We start from the raw sequence: 25589 nt of genomic DNA, 5'->3' as shown, positions 1-25589 counted from the left end.
TTTCGTGTATTTTGCACTTTTAGGAGATTTCAAGGAGCTCCTGGTAAATTAGGAGGCTGCGGGAATTCTGTTAACAAGTTATAAAATGGGTTAATTTAATAATTTGCACCTAGAATTAACGCGTGTCCTTTGAAAGTGCGGGGCCCACTGCGGTCGGATAGGTTGCATTGTCCCTGCAAAATAACGGCGTATGCTACACCGTGGGTCGACTTGTACAAAATATTACAAATGACTTGAAAAGCAAGACTTTCCCTTCGCAAAAAAAAATAAAAAATTAATATCTCCATTGTCATTTGTCATACAAACTAGACATAGATTTAGCTAGATCTAGATCTAGTTTTAGAAATAATTCTAGATTCAAGATCTAAGTCTATGTCTAGAGTATATCTAGATCTAAGTCTAAATCTAAGTCTAGATCTAGATCTAGAACTAGATATAGAATATTGATATAGAATCTACTATATCTAGACTAGAACTCGTATGAATTTACACGTTTAGTCTTAAAATTACTAGACCTAGGCCAATATTATAATCACGAATAGTAGGCCTTTTGTTACCGTGTAAAGGTGTAGGCTACTATGCTGTTCGTATCCGATTCATTTCTTAATGTGATACTTTTTACATAATAAATAAATCTGCACCCCTAAGCTGTCATAAGATAAATATTGTCTTAATAATTAAAATTGTGTTCAAATTATTAATATATATATATATATATATATATATATATATATATATATATATATATATATATATATATATATATATATATATTATAAATATATCTAGATCTGGGCTCTATTTAGTCTTATTTAGACTGCCAAGTGTAGACTAAGCGCTATAAAAGTAGTTCTTTTTATTAAATTAAACTTTCAACTAAAACGAAATTCGTATTAAAATTATTAAAAAAAACACATTTCATTCAGTATTAAATTCCATGAGTTAGTTAATAAATCTATTTTATAATGATCTATTGATACTTATTCCATTGTGACCTTCAATGCAAATTGTTTGTACCAATGCGAGAATCTGTGAATGAAGCTTGATTTATTAATAAAGAAATCTGTGACCTTTTTCAGAAACTTACCTCTCCCAAAGTTTTTCATTGAAAAGTAATGTATTGTTTTGAAAAATCTGCTTGCATAGATAATTTTAAAAATTAGATTGTTCACTTTCGGAAAAGAAAAAAGTAGCGTTGCATCAGAACTTTGAATGATCTATAATATCATGATGTCCGATTTTCATTTTTTCTTATAGTTTCTGAGATCTAAACTGGACGGACAGACAGACGGACAGACAGGCCACACAAAACTAATAGCGTCTTTTCCCCTTTCGGAGGCCGCTAAAAATAGTTGACAACATGATCCGCTCTGGCAGGTAAAAAGGCAGGGTTCAATATTTTCAGAAAGAATCAGAAACTATGAACTACAAACTATCTACAACCCTATCTCTGTCGATACAAAAAGGAGATGTGCTCGTGTCGACTTCATACCATACGATACGGAGATTTATTAATGCTATTATTATTACATATGTATTTTATGAACTGATAGTCATGAATATAATAATATATAGTTAAATGTGAACCTGGCTTAACTGATGTTATTGAATGATTATACTCATTTGATATAATGTTTTGTAAAGGACCAATCTCATTCAAAGCTTCAACAAAGAAACTTTCCTTTTTTTCTGTGTCCTACCGTTTGCATAACCTGTTTGCTAAATTGTTAACTCCCTTACTAAATAGTCTCCCGTTTTTGTTACGATTAATAGTCTATATGTGTAAAAAAAAAAAAAAAAAAAAAAAAAAGGGGTGTATTTTAATGAAAAAATTGCTTTCATAGTTGATTTAAAATTAAATTTTTCACTTCCAAAAAAAAAAAAAGGTTGCCGTTGCATCAGAACTTTAAAAGATCTAAAATATCGTGATATCGGATTTTCAATATCTTTTCTACTTTATGAGATGAAATCTAAAAAGGACGGACGGACGGACAGACAGACCACACCAAACTAATAGCGGCTATTCCCCTTTCGGGAGCCGCTAAAAAGGGAAAATGTAGCATCCGCTAAAAAGGGAAAATGTAGCATCATATCATGTTTGACATTAATCCAATGCACTAGATCACGTGATATCCAAACTAAGGCCCACGGGTAATGGTCGACTGGTTTAAACTTAAGCACTTTTCTTTAATTAGAGTATGTCATCTGCTTATCTGTTTCCCAAACCTTGTCTGGTGGTCTAGGATTCCCCTAATCCTAGAAGCGCCAATAACTTCAATGAAAATGACACTAGCGTCAGAGAGACAAGTTTTGGAAAGCGTTATGAAGTGGAAAAGTCTATTTTATTAAAGATCTTGACGTTAAAGCTTTTATATGTAAAGTTTTGGGGAAAAATTCATGAAACAGACAAAAGAGAATTTATTGTTGGAAATATTTTGGGCCACAACAATTTTCTTGGTGTTCGTCTCATGTGTTCTTAAGATTTGTTTGGAGGGAGAGAAGAGGTGTGCTTGTGGCTCTTGCGGTCGTTTGGAGGGAGAGACGAGGTGTGTTTGTAGCTCTTGAGGTCGTTTGGAGTGAGAAACGAGGTGTGTTTGTAGCTCTTGAGGTCGTTTGAAGGGAGAGACGAGGTGTGTTTGTAGCTCTTGCGGTCCTTTTTTTTGATATCCAAAAACACTGTTTTTTTAATTCAATAGAAGAGATTACAATGCCAACAGCACATACGACAAATACGCAAGTTCCCGGTTTATACAACACTGTTATAATTTGCAAACTTTCATTGAACATTTGGGTAAAGCGTTAAAAATAGCGTCAATTCTTATTAGCAAATTCGTGAGTGAAATAAATCGCTTGATTGCAAATCCGAGATGTCCAATCATAGTTCTGTTTTTATTACTCATTGCAGATCTGAGATGTCCAATCATAGTTCTGTTTTTATTACTCCTTGCAGATCTGAGATGTCAAATCATAGTTCTGTTTTTATTACTCCTTGCAGATCTGAGATGTCCAATCATACTTCTGTTTTTATTACTCATTGCAGATCTGAGATGTCACTCATAGTTCTGTTTTTATTACTCATTGCAGATCTGAGATGTCACTCATAGTTCTGTTTTTATTACTCCTTGCAGATCTAAGATGTCAAATCATAGTTCTGTTTTTATTACTCCTTGCAGATCTGAGATGTCAAATCATAGTTCTCTTTTTATTACTCCTTGCAGATCTGAGATGTCAAATCATAGTTCTGTTTTTATTACTCCTTGCAGATCTGAGATGTCAAATCATAGTTCTGTTTTTATTACTCCTTGCAGATCTGAGATGTCAAATCATAGTTCTGTTTTTATTACTCCTTGCAGATCTGAGATGTCACTCATAGTTCTGTTTTTATTACTCCTTGCAGATCTGAGATGTCAATCATAGTTCTGTTTTTATTACTCCTTGCAGATCTGAGATGTCACTCATAGTTCTGTTTTTATTACTCCTTGCAGATCTGAGATGTCAAATCATAGTTCTGTTTTTATTACTCCTTGCAGATCTGAGATGTCACTCATAGTTCTGTTTTTATTACTCCTTGCAGATCTGAGATGTCAATCATAGTTCTGTTTTTATTACTCCTTGCAGATCTGAGATGTCAAATCATAGTTCTGTTTTTATTACTCCTTGCAGATCTGAGATGTCAAATCATAGTTCTGTTTTTATTACTCCTTGCAGATCTGAGATGTCACTCATAGTTCTGTTTTTATTACTCCTTGCAGATCTGAGATGTCAATCATAGGGTTTTTTTAAACAGATAGTTTTCTGACCAATTCCTATTCAAGCTATAAAGGTTGCTGCAGTAAAAAACGATTATGTAATTGGTTTGGTAGCTAAATTTCTTTACAAAAAAAAGTGTTTTCTTGACAATGAAAACTTACCACCCAAGGTTTATCCAGGAAATTGTACTCCGCACTTAAAGAGTTCACACTTGGAATGGCTCCGTATTTAAAACCTAACAATAAATTTCTCCAGTCTTCATGAGCGTCTCTGACATGTTGACGTATTAATAAAAAGTCTGGCTTGAAAGATCTGAGGAATGAGTTAGTGAATGGCTATAACTATTTGTCAAGAACTCTTCTAGAACTCAATTTGCACAAATTATAAAATTAATTCATAAACTCATTATACTCAACCATTGTAGACATTAAGCTACAAACACACACACACACAAATAACGTATCAGACCATTAACTTATCTTATATAATACAGACGTTACTTCAAATAAGTAGTTGATTTCGTCCTACGCGTCATGCATTTAGTCATGCATATTAACCAATGACTTAAATTCTTCCAAGTCACTGGTTTTCCTGGCTAGCTCAGGCAACCCATTCCATGCTCTAATAGCACAAGGGAAGAAGGAGCATTTGTACAAATTTGTCCTAGCATATGGAACGAGGAATGTGCTTTTATCTTTGTGTCTTTTAGAGTATTTTATAAAATTTTGTATTTGAAGATTGTGGTTCAGTGTTTCATGTATAGTTGCTACTTTACTTTTAAGTCTTCTATCCTGAAGGCTTTCTAAATTTAGTGATTTTACTAAAGGTGTTACTCTAGTCAAATGTGAATATTCGTTTGTTATGAATCTCACTGCTTTATTTTGTGTCTGTTCCAGTTTCCTAATGTTTTCTTGAGTTGAGGGGTCCCAAACAGAGGATGCATATTCTATTATTGGCCTAACCAAGTGTGACAAGTCGGATTAAAGTATTGGCCGTTTTGGGTGTCTAGGGGATTTTTATGGTTTGAGAATCCTTACTTGCACATATAAACTACAAGCACAGCGTTATAATGCAGGCAACAAATACTATATTTTAGATGTAAAATTATGTACAGTTTATTATACAAAGGATAATTAAAAGGTAAAATGCTGTACAGATGCTAGAATGGGATCTAGCGTATTTACATTAGGAGACTATCATCATCAGATATTAGAACCAAGTGGTCTGAGTGTCATTAGGCTGGTTGCTTAGCTTTTGGTCCGGTGCTGCACTGGTGAGACTGGTGTGGCTGATACTGATGCTGTCTGCTGGTGGGCTGGTGTAGTGGATCCAGGCTCCGTGTGCAGTCCAACTTGTATGGTTGCAGAGCTAAGCTGCGTCTACCAATCAGTTAAGCCAGTGACGAGTCTGTGGCTAGCGTTGTTACTTGGACTCTTGAAGGATGAGTAGGTCTGATGTCTACAGATCTGGTGCCAGCAAATCTGCTATCAGCTTTAGGTTGCTAAGATTTCAGGCGGATGTAGCCTATAGATAAAAGCTGCAACGATATGATGTATGCGTCGGTTTAGCCATAACGATAACACTGGGAGGTAGATGCCTTTCCGTGAAGGACATCTTCAGACTGATGTATAGAAACCATAAGCTAGTTTCATAAATATCAAAGGGAACTAACAAATGAATAAATTGTCCCATCAAGGGAGATAACAATAATAATGGGACCCCCATAAAGGGAAATAACAAACAGTAGTAAGTGACATATGATAAGTAATACAGGTGACGTTCACCAATCACGGTGAGTAGCAAGTACATACATCTCTTAGATAAATGAGATGACAGGGGAAGGAGAGATCAACGCCTGATACTCGCCCATGTTCCCACATAAGTAAACATAGAGCATAAGTAGATACATACTCAGTAATAAGACATGTTTACAGAAATGCTTTGATAACTCCCTGCCAAGGAATTAATCAATGATAATATATTAAAAGCTCGTGCCGAGCGCTAATATATCAGAGTTAAATTAATAATAGTTAAAGAGCTAAATACATCTGGTAAGAATTGTTAATAAACTCTAGTCCAGCTGGTTTGAACATTTAGCCACAAAAGTCATGATATAAAATATAAGTATACAGTAATCTACTTACATTATCCATGATAAGAATGCACAAATAGGTACACAAATAATGTAGTAATAAATGCACAAATATATATATATACATTACTAAGTAAATTGGTTCTCAAGCACTTTACAAAGTTACATACCACCAATCCAAAGTGAAATAAGGGAATGAAAATAGTCTAGAGCTCAAGCAAGAGTTAGATGTGCTCCCTGTGGGCTCTCCAGCGTGAATGAGATCGGACGATGAAGTTTGTCCATATACACGTGGATAAAAAGGGGGGGGGTGAGTGGCGGGAGATAGGTGCAAAGGTGGTCTAGACTATTTGACGTCTTTGACAAAGGGGGTCCACGCTTGACCGTGACGGCGTTTCCGGGAGATAGACATTGCGCGAAGGCGCGAGTTAAAAGTCCAGGAAATCAGCCCAGGTGGTCAGGTGGATTATGAAGGGGAGATTATCAGAGCTCGGCATATCAAAGGAAGATTATACCTTGATAAAGGCTAGTGCCAGACGAACAGCGTTGCCCGAGGCGTTGAGTTGAATGGGCACTTTGAAGTGACCAGCCGCTCCCGGAAGGGGAGGGGGTCAACGGATGTTTGCCACGATAGATGGAGGGAGTGTACTCTCGTCAAGAGTCTAGTGTGACACGTGTCAAAGTGGGGATAGTAAAATGTGACATCGCTGTCATAGGGGGTGGGGTTGGATTGAAGGGGTGGTGGCTGTGTTTTTAGCGCTTGAACGCTAAATTAGTGCAATTGATGATTAATAGCGAGTAAATAAATTAATTAAATGCTTAGACCTGAGTGATATCTTGAGTGAGCTAAAACGGTTCGTCACACCAAGGTTAAATAACATTTTAGTTTGATTTATAGAAATTTCTTTTAATAAACCCTTATGCTTTGTTTCATTTTTGATAGTTTCATCAATATGGGGATTCCATGACAGTTTTTCATTTATTATAACACCTAGGTATTTTGCATTTTTAGTCTGTGTTACTGGTTTAACATGAATAAGATAAGTGGAATTAATTTGTTTTAGCTTTCTTGTTACTCTTAATAACTGACATTTTTCTGGGTGGAAAGACATGCTCCTATTGATTCCTATTTTTGTAATTCATCAAATTCTCTTTGTAAAACGTCTGTATCTTGTGTTGTTTGTAAACAAATGTCTCAATATATATATATTGCACTCATATATTCCTTGCTTTCTTTCATCCAATTTTTATTCGCCTTTAACCTCTATTTTCATCACGTCTTCAAACTGACTGCACTTAAGTTTTTTTTCACTCATTAGCCACCGATCCAACCATTTTGGAACCTACAAACTCCCAACCAAGTCCTTACTCTTTCCCCCCAGTCCTTCAGTTCCATCATGTTGATCACAATCTCTCGTTCCCTTTTTGTATTTATCTCTCAAAAACATTCTTGTTCCTCGGCTCACTATGTTTTTTTAATAATGTCTTAGACCCGAACAAAGCCCAGTACCTTCCCAGGGTCGACACTATCGAAAAGTGTTTTTAAGTTGTGTGCTATAAAATATTTCCTCCTAAATATCCTGGTATCTGGGGCAATCAATGAGTATATGTTCCACGGTGAGACTAGAGTCATAGTGCTCACAAAGTGGGGGCACCTCTCTCTTCAGCACAAAGGAGAGCGTGATGTAGGTGTGGCCAATCCTAAGTCTGGACATGGTCGTGCTTCCACGCCTTGTCAGACCCTTAGATGTGGGCCGCCACCTGACATCCGCCACAACCTGTCTGAGTTTGTTTTGGGTCTCAGCGTCCCACCGATCCTGCTACTCTCGATAGGTGGCAGAGGCAATACTTTGTCTCAGGTCCGAGCAGGGAATTTGGGTTCCTGACACCGCTTGATTTAGGGCTCTCTTTGCTTCTCTGTCTGCCGTTTCGTTTCCCTTTATGTCCACATGGGAGGGGATCCAGATGAAGGAGACATCCCTATGGTCAGCTGTTATCTAGTCCAAAAGCTTTAGGCTCTTATGTACCAATGGAATGTCAGTCTTCATCCGCCCCAAAGCTTTACCAATGAGGGTTCGGGAATATGCTTGAGGAACTGATAATGGATATAATCTTCTCCTGGCGCTGTGTCTTTGTGATTTGTCCAGCGAGTCCGTCAGTTCTTCAAACGAGAACAGTTTGTTATAATCTTCATTGTTCTCTGATCTGAAATCAATGGGGTGTCTTTTCTCCATTATTTTGACTTCCTCCCAGTCCACAAAAGATGCATTCACTAACATCCGCAAAAATGTGCAAAAACAGCTACGCCAAATGCAAGAAAGTGGAAACAATACAGGAATTTGCTGACAAGCTCGACATGAAGAACTTCTACCATGCCATAAACGAGGTCTATGGACCCACAAAGTCAGGCTCATCCCCTCTATTAAATGTTGATTTGACATTCCTATTGACAGATAAGGAAGAAATCCTAACACGCTGGACCGAGCACTTCGAAAAGGTTCTCAATACACCTTCCATCATAAATGAAGCGGCCATAGACAGGCTACAGCAAGTACCAATAAATGAAAAAATGGATGATCCCCCCTACGCTAAAGGAAACCGACCTTGCCATTCAACAGATTGCAAGCGGAAAAGCCCCAGGAGCTGACTCCATTCCCGCAGAGGTCTACAAAAAAGGTGGATTAGCCCTGATTGAAAGACTTCATAAGCTCTTCTTAGTTATGTGGGAAAAAGAGTCTATACCACAAAACTTTAAAGATGCCATAATTGTTCATTTATACAAGCGAAAAGGAAACAGCCAAATCTGCGACAACCACAAAGGAATATCTCTTCTATCTATTGATGGGAAAATCCTTGCACGCATCCTACAAAATCGGCTCATGACTCATGCAACACATAGAACATGGTCTATTACCAGAAAGCCAGTGCGGCTTCAGAAAAGAGCGTGGAACCATTGACATGATCTTCGCAGCAAGGCAGCTCCAGGAAAAATGCCAAGAATAAAATGCTGACCTTTTCTCTATAGATGTCGACCTAACAAAGGCATTCGACACTGTTAGCAGAGAAGGACTCTGGAAGATTATGTCAAAGTATGGCTGTCACGAAAATTCATAACCATGGTGAGACTATTTCACGATGGCATGAAGGCTCGTGTCCAAGAAAGTGGAGAACCATCAGAGCCCTTCGAAGTATCAAACGGGGTAAAACAAAGCTGTGTCTTAGCACCTACACTGTTCAGTATCATGTTCTCCGCTATGCTGACAGACGCATTCACAAATAGAGAAAACAACGAGATAAATATATCATACAGATTTGATGGTGGCCTATTCAACCCGAGGCGGCTTAAATCAAAATAAAAAATCAGTTCAGCAGTAATCTGAGACTTGCTATTTGCTGACGACTGTACCCTAAATGCCTGCTCTGAAAATGATCTGCAGAGCATCGTCAGTGACTTCTCAAGAGCATGCTCAGACTTTGGTCTTACCATTAACACAAACAAGACTGAAGTCTTATATTTACCTGCTCCTGGGAAAGCCTACTCGGATCTAAGCATCACTATAAATAGACAGGATATAAACGCAGTGGAAAAATTCACATATCTTGGCAGCACACTCTCCAGAAACGGAAAAATCGATAGTGAAATTTACCTGCGCATCGCCAAAGCCAGTGCATCCTATGGCAGACTCTCTAACAATGTCTGGAACAGATGTGGTATCATCACAAATACATAGCTAGGGGTCTATATAGCCGTCATCCTCCTTATATTGCTCTGTGCCTCAGAAACATGGACAGTGTACAGAAAACATGCAAAGAAACTGAACCACTTCCACATGACATGTCTAAGAAAAATACTGTCAAATGGCAAGACAAAATACCGGATACAGAAGTCCTTCGAAGAGCGTGTCTGCAAAGCATCCTCACAATCCTGATGCAGTCCCAGCTGCGATTTGCAGGACACGTCTGCAGAATGGAAGACCACGCATCCCTAAACGACTCTTGTAGGCCAACTAAGCGAAGGAAAGCGCTCGCAAGGTGGTCAAAGAAAGCGCTTCAGGGACACCCTCAAAGCTTCTCTGAAGACGTTCAGCATAGACCCAGGCACCTGAAAGACAGAGGCACATGACAGCATCATGGCGTCGCGCTGTGAAAACTGGCGCACAGGTTGCTGAGGAAAAGAGAACCACGCTGGCAGAAGAAAAACGCCAGAGAAGAAAAGCAAGGCAAACGACACTAGCTCCAGCTGGAATAACCTGCCCAGTGTGCGGCTGAACATTCCGGGCTCACATAGGTCTCACCAGCCACATGAGGAGGTATAAAACCCCAGTGCAAACCCCTCAGTCCCCTGGATGACAAAGTGGTCCAGGGAAGTCTTTTGCATGATGGATGTAAGGTGTTCCCATGCCAATAAATGTAGTCGTATTCAAAAGGTTTTGTAAATGCAAACTGTCATCTTACTCATTTCGGGTTGAGATTATCCGTTCTGCTTGGTATAGTGGCAAAAAGTTGATCTTACAACATACCAAGAAGCTGTGTCACAATCTGCACTGTGATAGGACCAGGAAAGTTTGACAACTTTCAAGCACATAAGTCTAAACATGTTTCGATCTTGTTGGTGCCAATATTGGGAGCAATGCTGCTGCCATGATACCCATTGCTGCGGTTTAGTCTTGAAATATGTATTAGTAACGCATAGAAGTGTAAATCAATACAAAAGGCAAATCAATTTTTACCAATTATTCTGGACAGCCGTACTCTATTGATTCTAATGCTGCACTGAAGACAAATGCTATTAATAATAATAATACACATAATAGTAAAGCCAAATTTACGTAAGGAAATCATTAAGAAAATGAAAACAAAACGTATTGAAAAATACATAAGATGATATCGATAGACCTAAAATAAAATACTCAGAAAGACACAAAGATAAAGGCACATTCCTCGTTCCATATGCTAGGACAAATTTGTACAAGTGCTCCTTCTTCCCTAGTGCTATTAGAGCATGGAATGTGTTGCCTGAGCTAGCCAGGAAAACCAGTGACTTGGAAGAATTTAAGTCATTGGTTAATATGCATGACTAAATGCATGACGCGTAGGGCGTAATCATCTTCTTTTTTGAAGTAACGTCTGTATAATATAAGATAAGATAGATAAGAATGATATATTTACAACCTACCTAACTACTTTATTGCCATTTCTTGTGACTTGAATGTCCACCATAGCTCCACTGTCTGAATATGCTGCTAAATTGAGTTCTGAAAATTGGGCTTGTTCCACTCTAATGTCCCAGTCACCAAAAAGTTTTTTGCCTCTAAAATATTTTGACCTGAAAAGGAACAAAAAAAAAAAAGAGTGGACGTAAACAAGCTCGTCTGCTGCAGAAGTAAATTAGATTTTAATCTACCGTGTGTATCTAACTAGCTCGTCTGCTGCAGAAGTAAATTACATTTTAATCTAACGTGTGTATCTAACTAGCTCGTCTGCTGCAGAAGTAAATTACATTTTAATCTAACGTGTGTATCTAATTAGCTCGTCTGCTGCAGAAGTAAATTAGATTTTAATCTAACGTGTGTATCTAACTAGCTCGTCTGCTGCAGAAGTAAATTACATTTTAAACTAACGTGTGTATCTAACTAGCTCGTCTGCTGCAGAAGTAAATTAGATTTTAATCTACCGTGTGTATCTAACTAGCTCGTCTGCTGCAGAAGTAAATTACATTTTAATCTAACGTGTGTATCTAACTAGCTCGTCTGCTGCAGAAGTAAATTACATTTTAATCTAACGTGTGTATCTAACTAGCTCGTCTGCTGCAGAAGTAAATTACATTTTAATCTAACGTGTGTATCTAACTAGCTCATCTGCTGCAGAAGTAAATTAGATTTTAATCTAACGTGTGTATCTAACTAGCTCGTCTGCTGCTGAAGTAAATTACATTTTAATCTAACGTGTGTATCTAACTAGCTCGTCTGCTGCAGAAGTAAATTATACTGATCCTTGACTTTCGTGCTGTTCGCTAACCAAATCTTTGAAATCACTAATGCAAGCAGTTTTTTCATAAAAAATACACCTTTTACGACTATTCACTATTAATAGTAAATAGCACTTGAGGCTCTTTATTAAGGGAGACACTATTTACCATATTTTTAACATTTATGCAAACGGTTGTAGATTTTTTGTCAAAATTTTTTATTTTATTTTTGCTTTTAAGTTATGTAAGTTCTTTTATACTAAGTACTATATTTACACACACAAAATTCTTTATTATTTTTTAAAGAGAAAAAATCTTTTTAGTATGCATATAAGTTAGACATAATTTAAAACAACAAATTAATAAGTATATATACATATTTTTTGATCGCGTGAGTGTAGACACCAGCACAGAATTAGCTAGATATTAGCTATTCATTATAAGACTGTTCACATCTAATTTCACATTCACTTTCAACTATCCCTTGGTCTGCTGGGGCACCACACGAGATCTGTGAACCCTTCTTCTCCATTAGTTTCTGTCATTTGTCTTTGATAGAATTTCATTCTGATAATATTGAAACCTGCCTTTTTACCTACAAAATAAAAAAAAAAAAGGTTACAAAAGACAGTTTGTGTGGAAACACAAACTCAAAATCGGCCCCCGAAGTGGTCCACCCAGGCAGGCTTCAATATTTTCAAAAAGAACATCCAAATAAAATTATATCAAAGACAAATGAGAGATAAGAATGGAGAAAGAAGGTTAACAGATCTTGTGTAGTGCCCCAACGGTACAGCAGATCAAAGGATAGGTGCAAATGAATGCAAAGTTAGATGTGAACCTGGCCTAACTAGTTCCCCTTTCAGACCTTGTGGTCTATAGGGCAGATGATGTAAAGTTCATCTGTTTTTGTGGCCTACGGTTAACGAGGGTGTCATGTAGCCAGCACAACGACCAACCGCCTTTACTTTTCCTCAACTAATATCAGGTACCCATTGGAGCTGGATGGACTCAGAGGCGCCTAAGGATTCCGAAGTTGAAAATCCCAGTCTTCACCAGAATTCGAACCCGGGGCCCCCGGTTCAGAAGCCAAGCGCTTCACCGCTCAGCTACCGCGCCTCTCCTACTGAAGTCTTATAATTGATGTAATTGTTTTGAAAAGGCCCAATCTCTTATTCGAATGCTAAAAAAAAAAATAATTATAATTTCGCAACAAAGAAAATGTTCACGAAAATGAAGTTTACAAGATTACTATTCGTTTTAATTTAGGTCTAACGGATAATGCATACTAATTAGCTTTTTCTCTTTAAAAAGCTGCTTGCATAACTGATTTTAAAAATTAGATTTTTCGCTTTCAGAAAAAACAAAGTAGCCGTTGCATCAGAACTTTGAATGGTCTAAAATATTGTGATGTCGGATTTTCAATATCTTTTCTAGTTTACGAGATCTAAACGGGACGGACGGACAGACGGTCAGACGGACAGACATTTCGCACAAAACTAATAGCGTCTTTTCTCCTTTCGGGGGCCGCTAAAATGTCACTAATATAATTTATATATGCTATAAATTAAATTCCTATATCGAGTCGCCCCACCCCTATTCTTTAATGCCAAATGTAATCATTAGCAGAAATTATAAAAATGAGCGAGTATTAACGTTTTCACTCTACCGCCCTCTCCCCTTTCTAGACGAAAACATGACATTTTAATGCACAATACTCAAATAATCTTATTCTAAATATGTGGGATATCTTATCTCTTCAAGTAACAAATCGGTTGTATTTGCAATGTAGTAAGGGCCTGTAAATATTAAAATATTTTTCAAGTAAAACATTTTCAAAAAGTCCGTTTTGAATAAGATGAATAATAAGTTGTAGATTTCAGGAGAATGCGTTTCTGCGTGAAGAATGCATGAAAACGCTTTTGCCGTAGGGGCTTTGCCCCGGACCCTACTGGGGTAGCTTACAACGCTCCCACGGACCTCCTAGCTGTCAAGACAAAGGCCTCAAGATGGATGTTTTTTTTCGCCAAATGTTGAGAAACACTCTTTTTTAAAATTATAATATCTACATCTATATCTATCTATCTATCTATATATATATTTATGGCTCCTTCTGTCTCGGAAGACAATGGATGAGTCTGGCTTTGGTTACGTCTTGAGATGGGGCAGAATCTTGTGTGACTGATCAAGCTGTTGCTGGAGCGGTAAAGTTTGACACAGTTCGTGCATCTGTCCTAGAGCTAGCTGACAAGGGATATTTCTTTTTCTTTCTCTTGGCTGACGCAGCTTCGTTTCTCTTGTATTCGGCGAAATTCATACCAGCACCTACAGTCTTTCTCCATGTTGTCCGAACTTGGGCTATCTCCTCCCACATACTTTGACTCTCATGTCTACCTTGCAGACATCTCTGTAGGTTAGTCTTGGGCGACCCTTGGGTCTGACTCCCTCTGCAAGCTTGGCGTATAGGATGACTTTAGGGATTCTTCCATCTGGCATGCGAGTGACATGACCGAGCCAGCGTATTCTTCTCTGTTGAAGGAGAGCATAGATGCTGTGCATGTTGGCACGTGTCAAAACTGGTTGGTGACACGATCCCTCCAGAAGATGCTGTTCGCGCCTTTATGCTTAGGGTTAGGGTTTACTGGGTGTTAGGGTTAGGGTTTGGGAAAAAAATCGCCCCCCCCCACTCCTAAGTTCTGGATCGCTAGTGATACATACATGTACACATACATACATAAATACAAAAATGCATGCATAAATACTTCAAGCATAAATACACAGCTATATAAGTACATACATTCATGCATAAATACAAACCTGCATACATACATGTATATATACATAGACAGACAGACAGACAAATAGATAGATAGATAGATAGATAGATAGATAGATAGATAGATAGATAGATAGATAGATAGATAGATAGATAGATAGATAGATAGATAGATAGATAGATAGATAGATAGATAGATAGATAGATAGATAAAGTGCCCATTAGACACGTGTAATGATACTACCGCAAAGTGAAAACAGTTCAAAAGAATCCAACTTACCAGTCCGTGTGCTCATCATCGATTACCAGAAGCGTTTTGCATCGATCTTTGTTAATGGTAGGCTTGGCTGTCGATGAAAAAAACCTTTGTCCAATGTTGCCACTAGGGGCGCTCTTACTCGGGGAATTGGGAGCACTAGGGCTTGGACCTTTCTTAAAATTGAGGGCTCCAACGAGAGGTGGATCTTCTTTTTCGTTTGCCTCTCCCTGGAGATCCCCAGAAGAAAACCGGCGTCGCAGGAAGTTCATCCCGGACCCGAAGGAATCTTTGAAATTTGAGAACGAAATTTTTGCGATTGGGAGAGACGCAACGCACTTTGCGGAAATAGAAAAAATTAAATTTTGAATGTAAGAAAGCGGATCAACAGGCGCCTGAATGATGACGGTTAAAAAGTCTCCTGCACAGATAAGAAATAGTGAAGTTCAATGTTCAGTGGAAGTGGAAGTGAACTAAGACATTCAGCGTGAAGATCTATTAGATAGTGTCAACTTTGTGGTGAATTGCGTAACATTTCCACTGAGATCAAAATGAATGGAAGAGTTCCACTGAATTATTTGCACATTTCAGTCAAGGCAATGTTAATGTTGCTCCTGGAGACTTTCCACATTTGCATTGAACAAAGATCAAATCAAGGCTAACACTGATCTGTTTTCTGTTGAATTAAATTCATTTTTTAAAATCTGAAATACAAAATAAAATACAAAGATAAAAGCAGTTGTTCGAAGGGACTTTTGTTTATTGTACACATATTTTATCAACTAAAAACTGAAATAAGAACCCAATTTGAAATGATGACATTTGAAATAAGAACAAACGTCTCAATGGAAATACAGAGCATGTAAGTACTGAGCATGTAAGTACTGAACATGTAAGTACTGAGCATGTAAGTACTGAGCATGTAAGTACTGAGCATAAATGTTTTCTACTAATTTTCTTAAGATCAAAAAATGATTATGGCTCATTCTGTCTCAATAGACAATGGATGAACATGGATGATTAATTATTTTTGTGTAAATGAAATTTTAATTGAAATTGAAAAATTAAGATTAGATAAGATTGTAATCGTAGGGAGAAGAAAATGGAGCCAATAAAATGTAAGATATATCAATGTTTGATCAGCTCTAAAGAATGTGAACCAATCCTATACAACTTCATACAACACTATGTGTACCCCCAGATGTGTACCCCCAGATGCACTACGAAAAACACTAACGCCAAACATACACACAAGACACCGGATACAAACCCACCAGATAAAGCACAAGAAATAACACCATAACAAAACCATATACAACACCAGATACGACAAGTGATATAACTCCACACTTAAGAAAGAAAGTCCGACCAATGTACTTCCCATGCAAATGAAAAAAAATCCATACCACTTAACTGGAAAAAAAAACATGTCTGAAATTTTCCAACCAAGGGAAATCATCAAGTCAGTTTATAGTATTCTTAAATTCCCAGTACTTAGAGGCCGAGGAGACAATCGAGCATCGCGGAGAATCGTTTTCTCTGATATAGTAACACATCTGGAGAGCCGTCAACTCCTGTGACTCTCTCTTTTTTCCTCAACTAAGACGTCACCTTGAAACTGAGATACATCACCTTGAAACTGAGATTCATCACCTTGAAACTGAGATACATCACCTTGAAACTGGGATACATCACCTATATGCCACCAGATACATCTGATACATTATCATATTCAATACCTGTATATATAAAGACAGCTAAAAATTGGGACTAGTGAATTTTACTCTTGAGGAGTTTCAACAGAGAATGCAGACCATGTCCTTCCACTGGCGGATCCAGGGGGGGGGGCGGTAGGTGCGATCGCCCCCCCCCCCCCACTCGGCCGACCCCCCCCCCCGAAGGGGAGGGCGGACGAATTTTAGTATAGAATTCACACAATTTGTATACAAATTTATTACTTATGTTAATAATATATACTAATTATTTATATTTCAACCTATTTTTTTATTATTTCGCCCCCTCCTCTAGTATGTTGACCGATTTGGTGGGGTCGGGAGGGGGCAATGGTATCAATCCCGCCCCCCCATACACTTTCGAGTGTGGGGGGGGCGGTCCAATTTATTTGTAGAAATCACAGCTTGCTAACAGAATCAATTAAATATCTATATGATTAAAACTTGTTATTGATATTTTAACCGATCTTTATATTATGTCGTTCCCTGTTTACCGTTTGGGGGGGGGGGGGGGGCGAATACCTCTACTGCCCTTCCCACCTAAACCATTTAAGTGGGGGGGGGCGGTCCTACTTTTATGGAGAAATCATAGTTTGTGAACAAAATTAGTTGAATTAATCTATAAATGTTATATTATGTCGCTCCCTTTCTGGTATCTTGGTCGATTCGGTTTGGTTGGGGGGAGGGCGATTGCAAGTACTGCCCTTCCCACTCTAGCCCCCTGAGTGGGGGGGGGCGGTCCTATTTTTATGGAGAATCATAGTTTGTGAACAAAATTAGTTGAATATCTATATAATATAAACTACGTATTGATATGTGAACCCATTGTATATTATGTCGTACCATACTCTAATCTCAAATTTTATCATTAGTAAATTTAAATGAAAAAAGGTTGCAATAGGTGGGAAGGGCGATATATGCAATTGCATTTCCCCCATAGGACAAACCAATACTTTTTCTTTTAGTATTATAGTTTGGAAATTACAAAATGTAAAAAATCTGCCACTAATATAATTTATATATATACTATAAATTAAATTCTTATATCGAGTCGCCCTACTTTTTTTTTTATTCTTTAATGCCAAATGCAATCTTTAGCAGAAATTATTAAAGGAGCGAGGATTAATCGTTTTCAATCTACCGCCCCTCCCATTTCCAGAGTTTATGTAATTTCACATGAATTTATCATAATTATCTTAAGAAAGACTTTGCATTGGAAAAGTTAGAATTCAAACGAAATTTATTTTTCAGTATAAGAATCATGATTGAGATGAGTTCTAAACCGAAAAAAATACATTTATAGTCGCCTTTTCCCAACCTTTACTCAATCGGATATTTTTCTAGTTAAATAAATTTGGGACTATAACTCACAACTTATACTACAATGTTATTGAATATTATTTATCGAATAATTTTTTTTTCGGCGGCGATCCTCAAAGACAAAATCTAAATATGTGGGGTATCTTATCTTTTCATGGAACAAATCGGTTTTATTTGCAATGTTTTAAGGGCCTATAAATTCATATTAGAATATCTTTCAAGTACAATATTATTCAAAAGGTCCTTTTTTTAAAAAATATTATGAATAACTAGACATATGTTACCCGCGACCCGCGTGTCTTTATTTGCGCATTACTTTCGATATAGTCACTGAGAGTGTTTTGTAAACAATTAAACGAAATAATAATGTAATAAGTAAAGCGAATGTATCAATGTAAAAATAGTGTGAATGAAGCTATCAAATCAAAATAGCTAATATGCTTAAATCCATTTTTTTTTTCAAATTAAAACATTTGCTTGTAAGCCTACATATATTTGATTAAAATTTGAGATGAATAGACTAAATTTTGTATGTTCATGTGTTAAAGTATAAAGTAGATCTTGAGGTAGACATAGATCTAAATCTACACTAATCTAGAGTTAAAAATTGGCTTTTATAGAGTTCATTCTGTGCTGCGCATGCGTGAACTTTTTTTCATGAATGAATAATATAGGCCTATCTCAACACAGCGAACAGCGAACGAATATATTAAAAATGCTTTAGAAAAACAAATTTGAATGTTAATTTGATTAAAATATGAAATGAATGGACAATAATTAGTATGTTTATGTGTTAAAGCATAAAACTATCTTTGCGAAAAGAAGTTTTATCATCTTAGAGTTCAATAAGAGTTTTAGACCTAGGCCTAGGAATAGACTCAGTAGAGAGATGTGTTAATGTGTAACCATTGGTAATGTCTAATGAAATAATGTTCGCCAGGAAATCTGTAGTCACAGATATCAGGAACTAATTTATGTAAAAAATGCTTTTGAATAATCTAGTGGATTGGATTTAGATGTATGTTAAACTTAGCTAATGATCCTTTCACGTAATTTCTCTTTCGTTACGAAAATAAAATTAGTTTTGCGAAAATGGGTTTACCCGAGGTCGATACATTCTTATCTATTAAAAACGAAAAGAGCGATAGCTTTGTTAAATGAATGGGATTATAAAGTGAACAATTAAACGAAATAATTTTTAGTACGCGATTCATGAATGAATATAGATCTAGGCCTATCTCAACTCGGCTTCGTGGCTTTCGTAAATGTATGTAGCTTTAGAAAACCAAATTTGAATGTTTATTTGATCAAAATAAAAAGTGAATGGACTTTAATTAATATGTTTATGTATTACAGTATAAAACTATCTGTGCGAAGAGAAGTTTTATCATCTTAGTGTTGAATTAGAGTTTTAGATCTAGGGATGGGATTATAAAGTAACAATTAAACGAAATAATTTTTTGTACGCGATTCATTACGGAATTGTCTAATGAAAGAATGTTCGTCAGGAAATCTGTAATCACAGATATAAGGAACTAATTAATGTAAAAAATGCTTTTGAAACACAAAATTGAAGGTTAATTTTATTATATAATGAAATCAATGGATCTTCTTTTGTATTTTCATGTGTCAAAGTAAAAAATTATCTACGCAAAGTGTATTTCTTAAAATTAGATCTAAGTCTAAATCCTTTCTATCTTTTCTCATGTCAACATTGTAGACATGGCCTAGATCCATAAAATACTATAGCTGTAATAGAGTCGGACAACTTTTTTTTTTTTTTTGAGGGTCTTGAGTTTGTTTTAGGGCTACAATACATACACTACGGTCTAAGTTAGTACCCAAGGAACATTCCTGCCTAGTTTTATCAAGATTGGTCAAGCGGTTTTGATGTCTATAAGTAACATACATACATACACCTCACATTCTACTTTATAATATAGATGAATAAGCGTAGATGTCAGGAGAATGTGTTTCTGCAGTGAAGAATGCAAGAAAACTCTTTTGTCGTCGGGGCTTCGCCCCGAACTCCATTGATGAATAATAAGCGTAGATGTCAGGAGAATGCGTTTCTGCAGTGTAGAATGCAAGAAAACGCTTTTGGCGTCGGGGCTTCGCCCCGAACTTCATTGATGAATGATGAGCTGTAGATGTCAGGAGAATGCGTTTCTGCAGTGAAGAATGCAAGAAAACAAAAGCGTTTTCTTTGCCCCGAACTCCATTGATGAATAATAAGCGTAGATGTCAGGAGAATGCGTTTCTGCAGTAAAGAATACAAGAAAATGCTTTTAGCGTCGGGGCTTCGCCCCGAACTTAATTGATGAATAATAAGCTTTAGATGTCAGGAGAATGCGTTTCTGCAGTGTAGAATACAAGAATATGCTTTTGTTGTCGGGGCTTTGCCCCAAACCCCACTAGGGGTTGAGAAATGCTGCTTATATATATATATATATATATACAGAGATCTAGAACTATTTAGTTGTGTGCCCCTACAGAGATCTAGACCTATCTAGATGTGTCAAGGTGTATGTAAGTCTGTTGGCTAGAACCAAATTATGATTGCACCATGTTCCTAAGTTAACATTTTGCGACTTGTGTTTCATTTCATAATATTTCAAAAGGAAAATAATAGTTTTGTTTATAGTTTTTATTAATAGAAAATCAAATTGAATCAATTGAAATCTATTTTAACGTCTTGAACCTGACAATGGTAAATCTTCGAAAGTTGCTTCATAGTCTTAGTACAGCTTCGGAGGGAGATACAGACGCTCATATATTTCTGTGGTTTGTTCGTTAACTAAATTTATTTATTTTATGTACGTTTTGTATTGTTTACTGATGACTTTTTCTTATGCAAATAATGATGACGTACACAACTGGGCGCCTGGCACCCTCGGTACACCACTGTGAACTTCTACCTACACAGTAAACGTTCGTAATAATGTTATTCTCATTCAAATGTGCTAAGAAAAATATCTTTGCCAAAACCATAATCTATTCAACTGAGGAGATTCTTGTCGTCTCAGAAATCCACTTGAAGTGTTACCCTGTGTGAGGGCCTACCTAAGGATATCACTTATGTTAAGAAGGAAAGACGATTTTCTAATCGCTGAACGCTTCCCTGTACACATGTTTCAGTCATTTGATATGTCATGAAGTATTGGAGCTATTAATCCTCTGTAACAGGTTTAGGCATTCTTGAATATTTTTTTCTAGAACTTTAGTTTTAGAAATCAGTTTATTATGTACAAAGACAAATATACAATCGTATCGCCAGCCTCCCAGCCAAATGTTGAATTCTGAGACTGAAAGACTAGGGCTACACACTCTAGAAGATTGCTGTAGTAACGATACTAAACCTCCTCAAAAGTAACGATACTAAACCTCCTCAAAAGTAACAATACTAAAGCTCCTCAAAAGTAACGATACTAAACCTCCTCAAAAGCAACGATACTAAACCTCCTCAAAAGTAACGATACTAAACCTCCTCAAAAGTAACGATACTAAACCTCCTCAAAAGCAACGATACTAAACCTCCTCAAAAGCAACGATACTAAACCTCCTCAAAAGTAACGATACTAAACCTCCTTGAAACGACGGAAGCTTGTACATGACTTCTTGGTCAAACTCGCCTTTTATAGGCGATTTGTAGATTTGGTTTTCTTAGGTTCTCTTCTATTTGGGTTCAGCAAAAGAAAGTATATAGGCCTGGCTGGACAAAGAAAGTATATAGGCCTGGCTGGACAAAGAAAGTATATAGGCCTGGCTGGACAAAGAAAGTATATAGGCCTGGCTGGACAAAGAAAGTATATAGGCCTGGCTGGACAAAGAAAGTATATAGGCCTGGCTGGACAAAGAAAGTATTGGCCAGGCTGGACAAAGAAAGTATATAGGCCTCTCTGGACAAAGAAAGTATATAGGCCTGATGGACAAAGAAAGTATATAGGCCTGGCTGGACTAAGAAAGTATTGGCCAGGCTGGACAAAGAAAGTATATAGGCCTGGCTGGACAAAGAAAGTATATAGGCCTGGCTGGACAAAGAAAGTATATAGGCCTGGCTGGACAAAGAAAGTATATAGGCCTGGCTGGACAAAGAAAGTATATAGGCCTGGCTGGACAAAGAAAGTATATAGGCCTGGCTGGACAAAGAAAGTATATAGGCCTGGCTGGACAAAGAAAGTATATAGGCCTGGCTGGACTAAGAAAGTATTGGCCAGGCTGGACAAAGAAAGTATATAGGCCTGGCTGGACAAAGAAAGTATATAGGCCTGGCTGGACAAAGAAAGTATATAGGCCTGGCTGGACAAAGAAAGTATATAGGCCTGGCTGGACTAAGAAAGTATTGGCCAGGCTGGACAAAGAAAGTATATAGGCCTGGCTGGACAAAGAAAGTATATAGGCCTGGCTGGACAAAGAAAGTATATAGGCCAGGCTGGACAAAGAAAGTATAGGCCTGGCTGGACAAAGAAAGTATATAGGCCTGGCTGGACAAAGAAAGTATAGGCCTGGCTGGACAAAGAAAGTATAGGCCTGGCTGGACAAAGAAAGTATAGGCCTGGCTGGACAAAGAAAGTATAGGCCTGGCTGGACTGCTGAGAGTGTCTCGAAGAGAACGGGAACACAATGGTTTCACACCAACTTACCACGTAAACTTTGAAGGATTCCGTGATATGAAGATATGTCCATTAACTGGGATAGGTTTTGTAGAATCTTTTGGTTCTAGCACTTGACTTTTATCTAGGGTTTCTGCTATCTTTAAAAAAATGTCTTGTGTAGTAAATAAATCAACCTTCTAAGTATAAAGAAACAAGGTCTTTTAAATAACTCTTTATAGAAGGAAAAGTTTGAAGTATTTGTGCTGACCTTTAAGGGCAGGTTACAAAGTCACACCGAATTGTGTACCAAAATATGATCGTTATAAAATGTAAACAAACAAGTTGGGTATCTTTGATGTCTGGATAAAATGTTAGAATATTTGTCTGCTAGTAATTCCTGGAGTTTATAATGGACGTTTTAAACTGCCTTGGTTATATTTATTCAAGAGACATTACAAACTATGTTGGCTAATCCTAACCTTAAATTACTTTTTCAGTTCTTGAATAATAAAGTGTTGTCAATTAGCAATCATCATTCGTTGTCCTACACTATTGAGTGAGTGTCCAATTGATTTTTGTGTGGCGTCGAGTCACCAAACAAATCAATACTAAGATGTGCACACTTTTTTTATCTTTCTGAACCTTCGCTGCTGTATAAATAAACAATACGTCACGTGATATTCTCTAGTCTTCATATATTACCCTTTGGTCATATTTGCAAAAACAACATGTCTAGAACATGACCAACAGCACATAGATCATTTAAGAAGCCGCATTTCAGATGACACAACGCTTTTTATTCATTTGTTCCATGATTATTGGTGCATCATGTCATTCATGTGTATTGTGTTTATTGAACGACATGGCTGGTAACACTCTAGTATTGCAGAATAAATGTATTGCTTTTAGCATTGAGAATATCTTAGTATAGTTCCATGTCTTAATCAACTAGCTTAAAAAGAAAAAGACGAAACATTCCAAAGCAGATTTTGTATTTCAATAAATTAAATTTCTTTTCGTACGAATGTTTTTTTTTTAAACTTACACTTTAGAAAATAGATTGCAACGTTGTTGTTAACATAAAACTCAGTGAATGTCAGAGCTGAGAGTTTTTAACTCAAACAACTCAATGTAAGGGATTTATAGGTTTTAAAAAAAAAGCTGCACCCCCCCCTGGATTCTAAGTAGACAAATTCTAGCCAATTTTTTGCATCTTCACATCCATTAACCTCTTCTAAGTAGCAACAGTAGTGCTTCCACTGAAGTAAATGTGTAAGGATAAGTTATTAGTGTACTAGCCTAGCCTCTGGGCTTATTGGTGCGGAACATGTACGTGCACTTTCCCTTCCATTTGTAAGCCTCCAGGCCCTAAAGCTCCGTGCTGGGATTAATCCTTCATAGCACGGGGCAGGTATATGACAGTGTTCTGTAGGGTTAACTAGTCTTCTACTGAGCAAGACTCCAGCATGCACCAGTTGTATCTGTGCCAAGACTATTATCATTTTAGATGCAGATTTCTTTTTCTAACACTATAAACACGTGAATTCAAAAAACTTGATGCAAATAAACCTAGGCACACTCTATTCAGAATCGGACACCTATATTTTAGTTTGTTCGCCTGCATCCACGGTATCACAATACACAAAAATATTTTAATTCGTAGAACTACATTCGTATTATAGTTTAAAAAAAAAACAATAAATTCGATCCCTATTGTCTAACAAACAAAAACAAACATTGACGTTCTGGAAAAAAACAACAAAGAATAATATTCTAATGATTATAAAATCTCAATTAGCTTTGAAAAAAACAACAACAAATACACGAATATTTGAAATATAAATAGAACTAAATGTATGCCCTCACAATAGCTTCTACTAAATATCACGATGCTAGTGTAGAAATCTCAAGCGTAAACGTCACAAAAGTCAACAGGAAAGTCGAGCCTAAAGTCGAGGTTCATTCATTGAATTCATACTTCTAGTTTGGATGAATGTCGAGGTTCATTCATTGAATTCATACTTCTAGTTTGGATGAATGTCGAGGTTCATTCATTGAATTCATACTTCTAGTTTGGATGAATGTCGAGGTTCATTCATTGAATTCATACTTCTAGTTTGGATGAATGTCGAGGTTCATTCATTGAATTCATACTTCTAGTTTGGATGAATGTCGAGGTTCATTCATTGAATTCATACTTCTAGTTTGGATGAATGTCGAGGTTCATTCATTGAATTCATACTTCTAGTTTGGATGAATGTCGAGGTTCATTCATTGAATTCATACTTCTAGTTTGGATGAATGTCGAGGTTCATTCATTGAATTCATACTTCTAGTTTGGATGAATGTCGAGGTTCATTCATTGAATTCATACTTCTAGTTTGGATGAATGTCGAGGTTCATTCATTGAATTCATACTTCTAGTTTGGATGAATGTCGAGGTTCATTCATTGAATTCATACTTCTAGTTTGGATGAATACGTCCCTTTGATATGAATTCCATAATGGGATTTAAAAATGTATTTATTTAGTCTTGGATTTATTGAATTAAGTTGCTTTATTTCAACTTGTGAAGAATTCTTCTATAATTTATTAATTACGGAGTGTATGTGTTTATTTGAGAACAAAGAAGTGTTTATCTATCATGGAAGCGTGGATGTACACAACACTATGCCAAATGATTTCTATTAACGTCACTCATTTAAAGAGAGCTAGCATCCTGACTCGCTCTATACAAACTAAAATAATTGCCAACAAATATCAGAGTAACATATTGTTGAAATGTCTAGGCCTACTCAGCGTCTGCTTATTCTAATTTAGTTGACTAGAAGAAAGGCACTGTATAGTATACAAAGAGAGTCTTTCTTCTGACCCTACTGATTTAGTCTTTTTAAAAACTTCTCCATATAAAAATGGGTTAGAACTAAATACTAACTGCAATAGATGGAGAACGTATTTGTAGCCAAAGTGATCGAAACAGTTTCTTTCGCTATTTCAGTGCTCCATGCAGGGTTTGGGTTTGTTTTAACTCTCCAGAATCTAGAGAATTTGACTCTCCAGAATTAGATAAATATTTTTTTTATTTATCAAAATGTATAA

General features: G+C 36.8%; 1 protein-coding gene across 7 annotated transcripts in view; it reads right to left on the bottom strand.

The window, feature by feature from the left end:
- The window catches only part of LOC106066002 (synapsin-like), a 102782-nt gene that overhangs the window by 61925 nt on the left and 15268 nt on the right, over window positions 1-25589 (bottom strand). For 6 of the 7 annotated variants that reach the window (XM_056026510.1, XM_056026512.1, XM_056026511.1 and 3 more), the window contains 3 exons: window positions 14867-15546; window positions 11019-11168; window positions 3912-4062 (listed from right to left, as the gene is read on the bottom strand). In XM_056026510.1, the coding sequence (XP_055882485.1) occupies window positions 3912-4062; window positions 11019-11168; window positions 14867-15114 (549 nt within the window). In that variant the 5' untranslated portion in view covers window positions 15115-15546. Of the gene's footprint in view, window positions 1-3911; window positions 4063-11018; window positions 11169-14866; window positions 15547-16116; window positions 16136-25589 lie in introns of those variants that run through there. The other variant, XM_056026513.1, reaches the window with a different exon arrangement.

The sequence above is a fragment of the Biomphalaria glabrata genome, chromosome 4 (genome assembly GCF_947242115.1).
Source record: "Biomphalaria glabrata chromosome 4, xgBioGlab47.1, whole genome shotgun sequence".
Taxonomy (NCBI): domain Eukaryota; kingdom Metazoa; phylum Mollusca; class Gastropoda; family Planorbidae; genus Biomphalaria; species Biomphalaria glabrata.
This window is presented reverse-complemented; position numbering and strand designations above follow the sequence as displayed.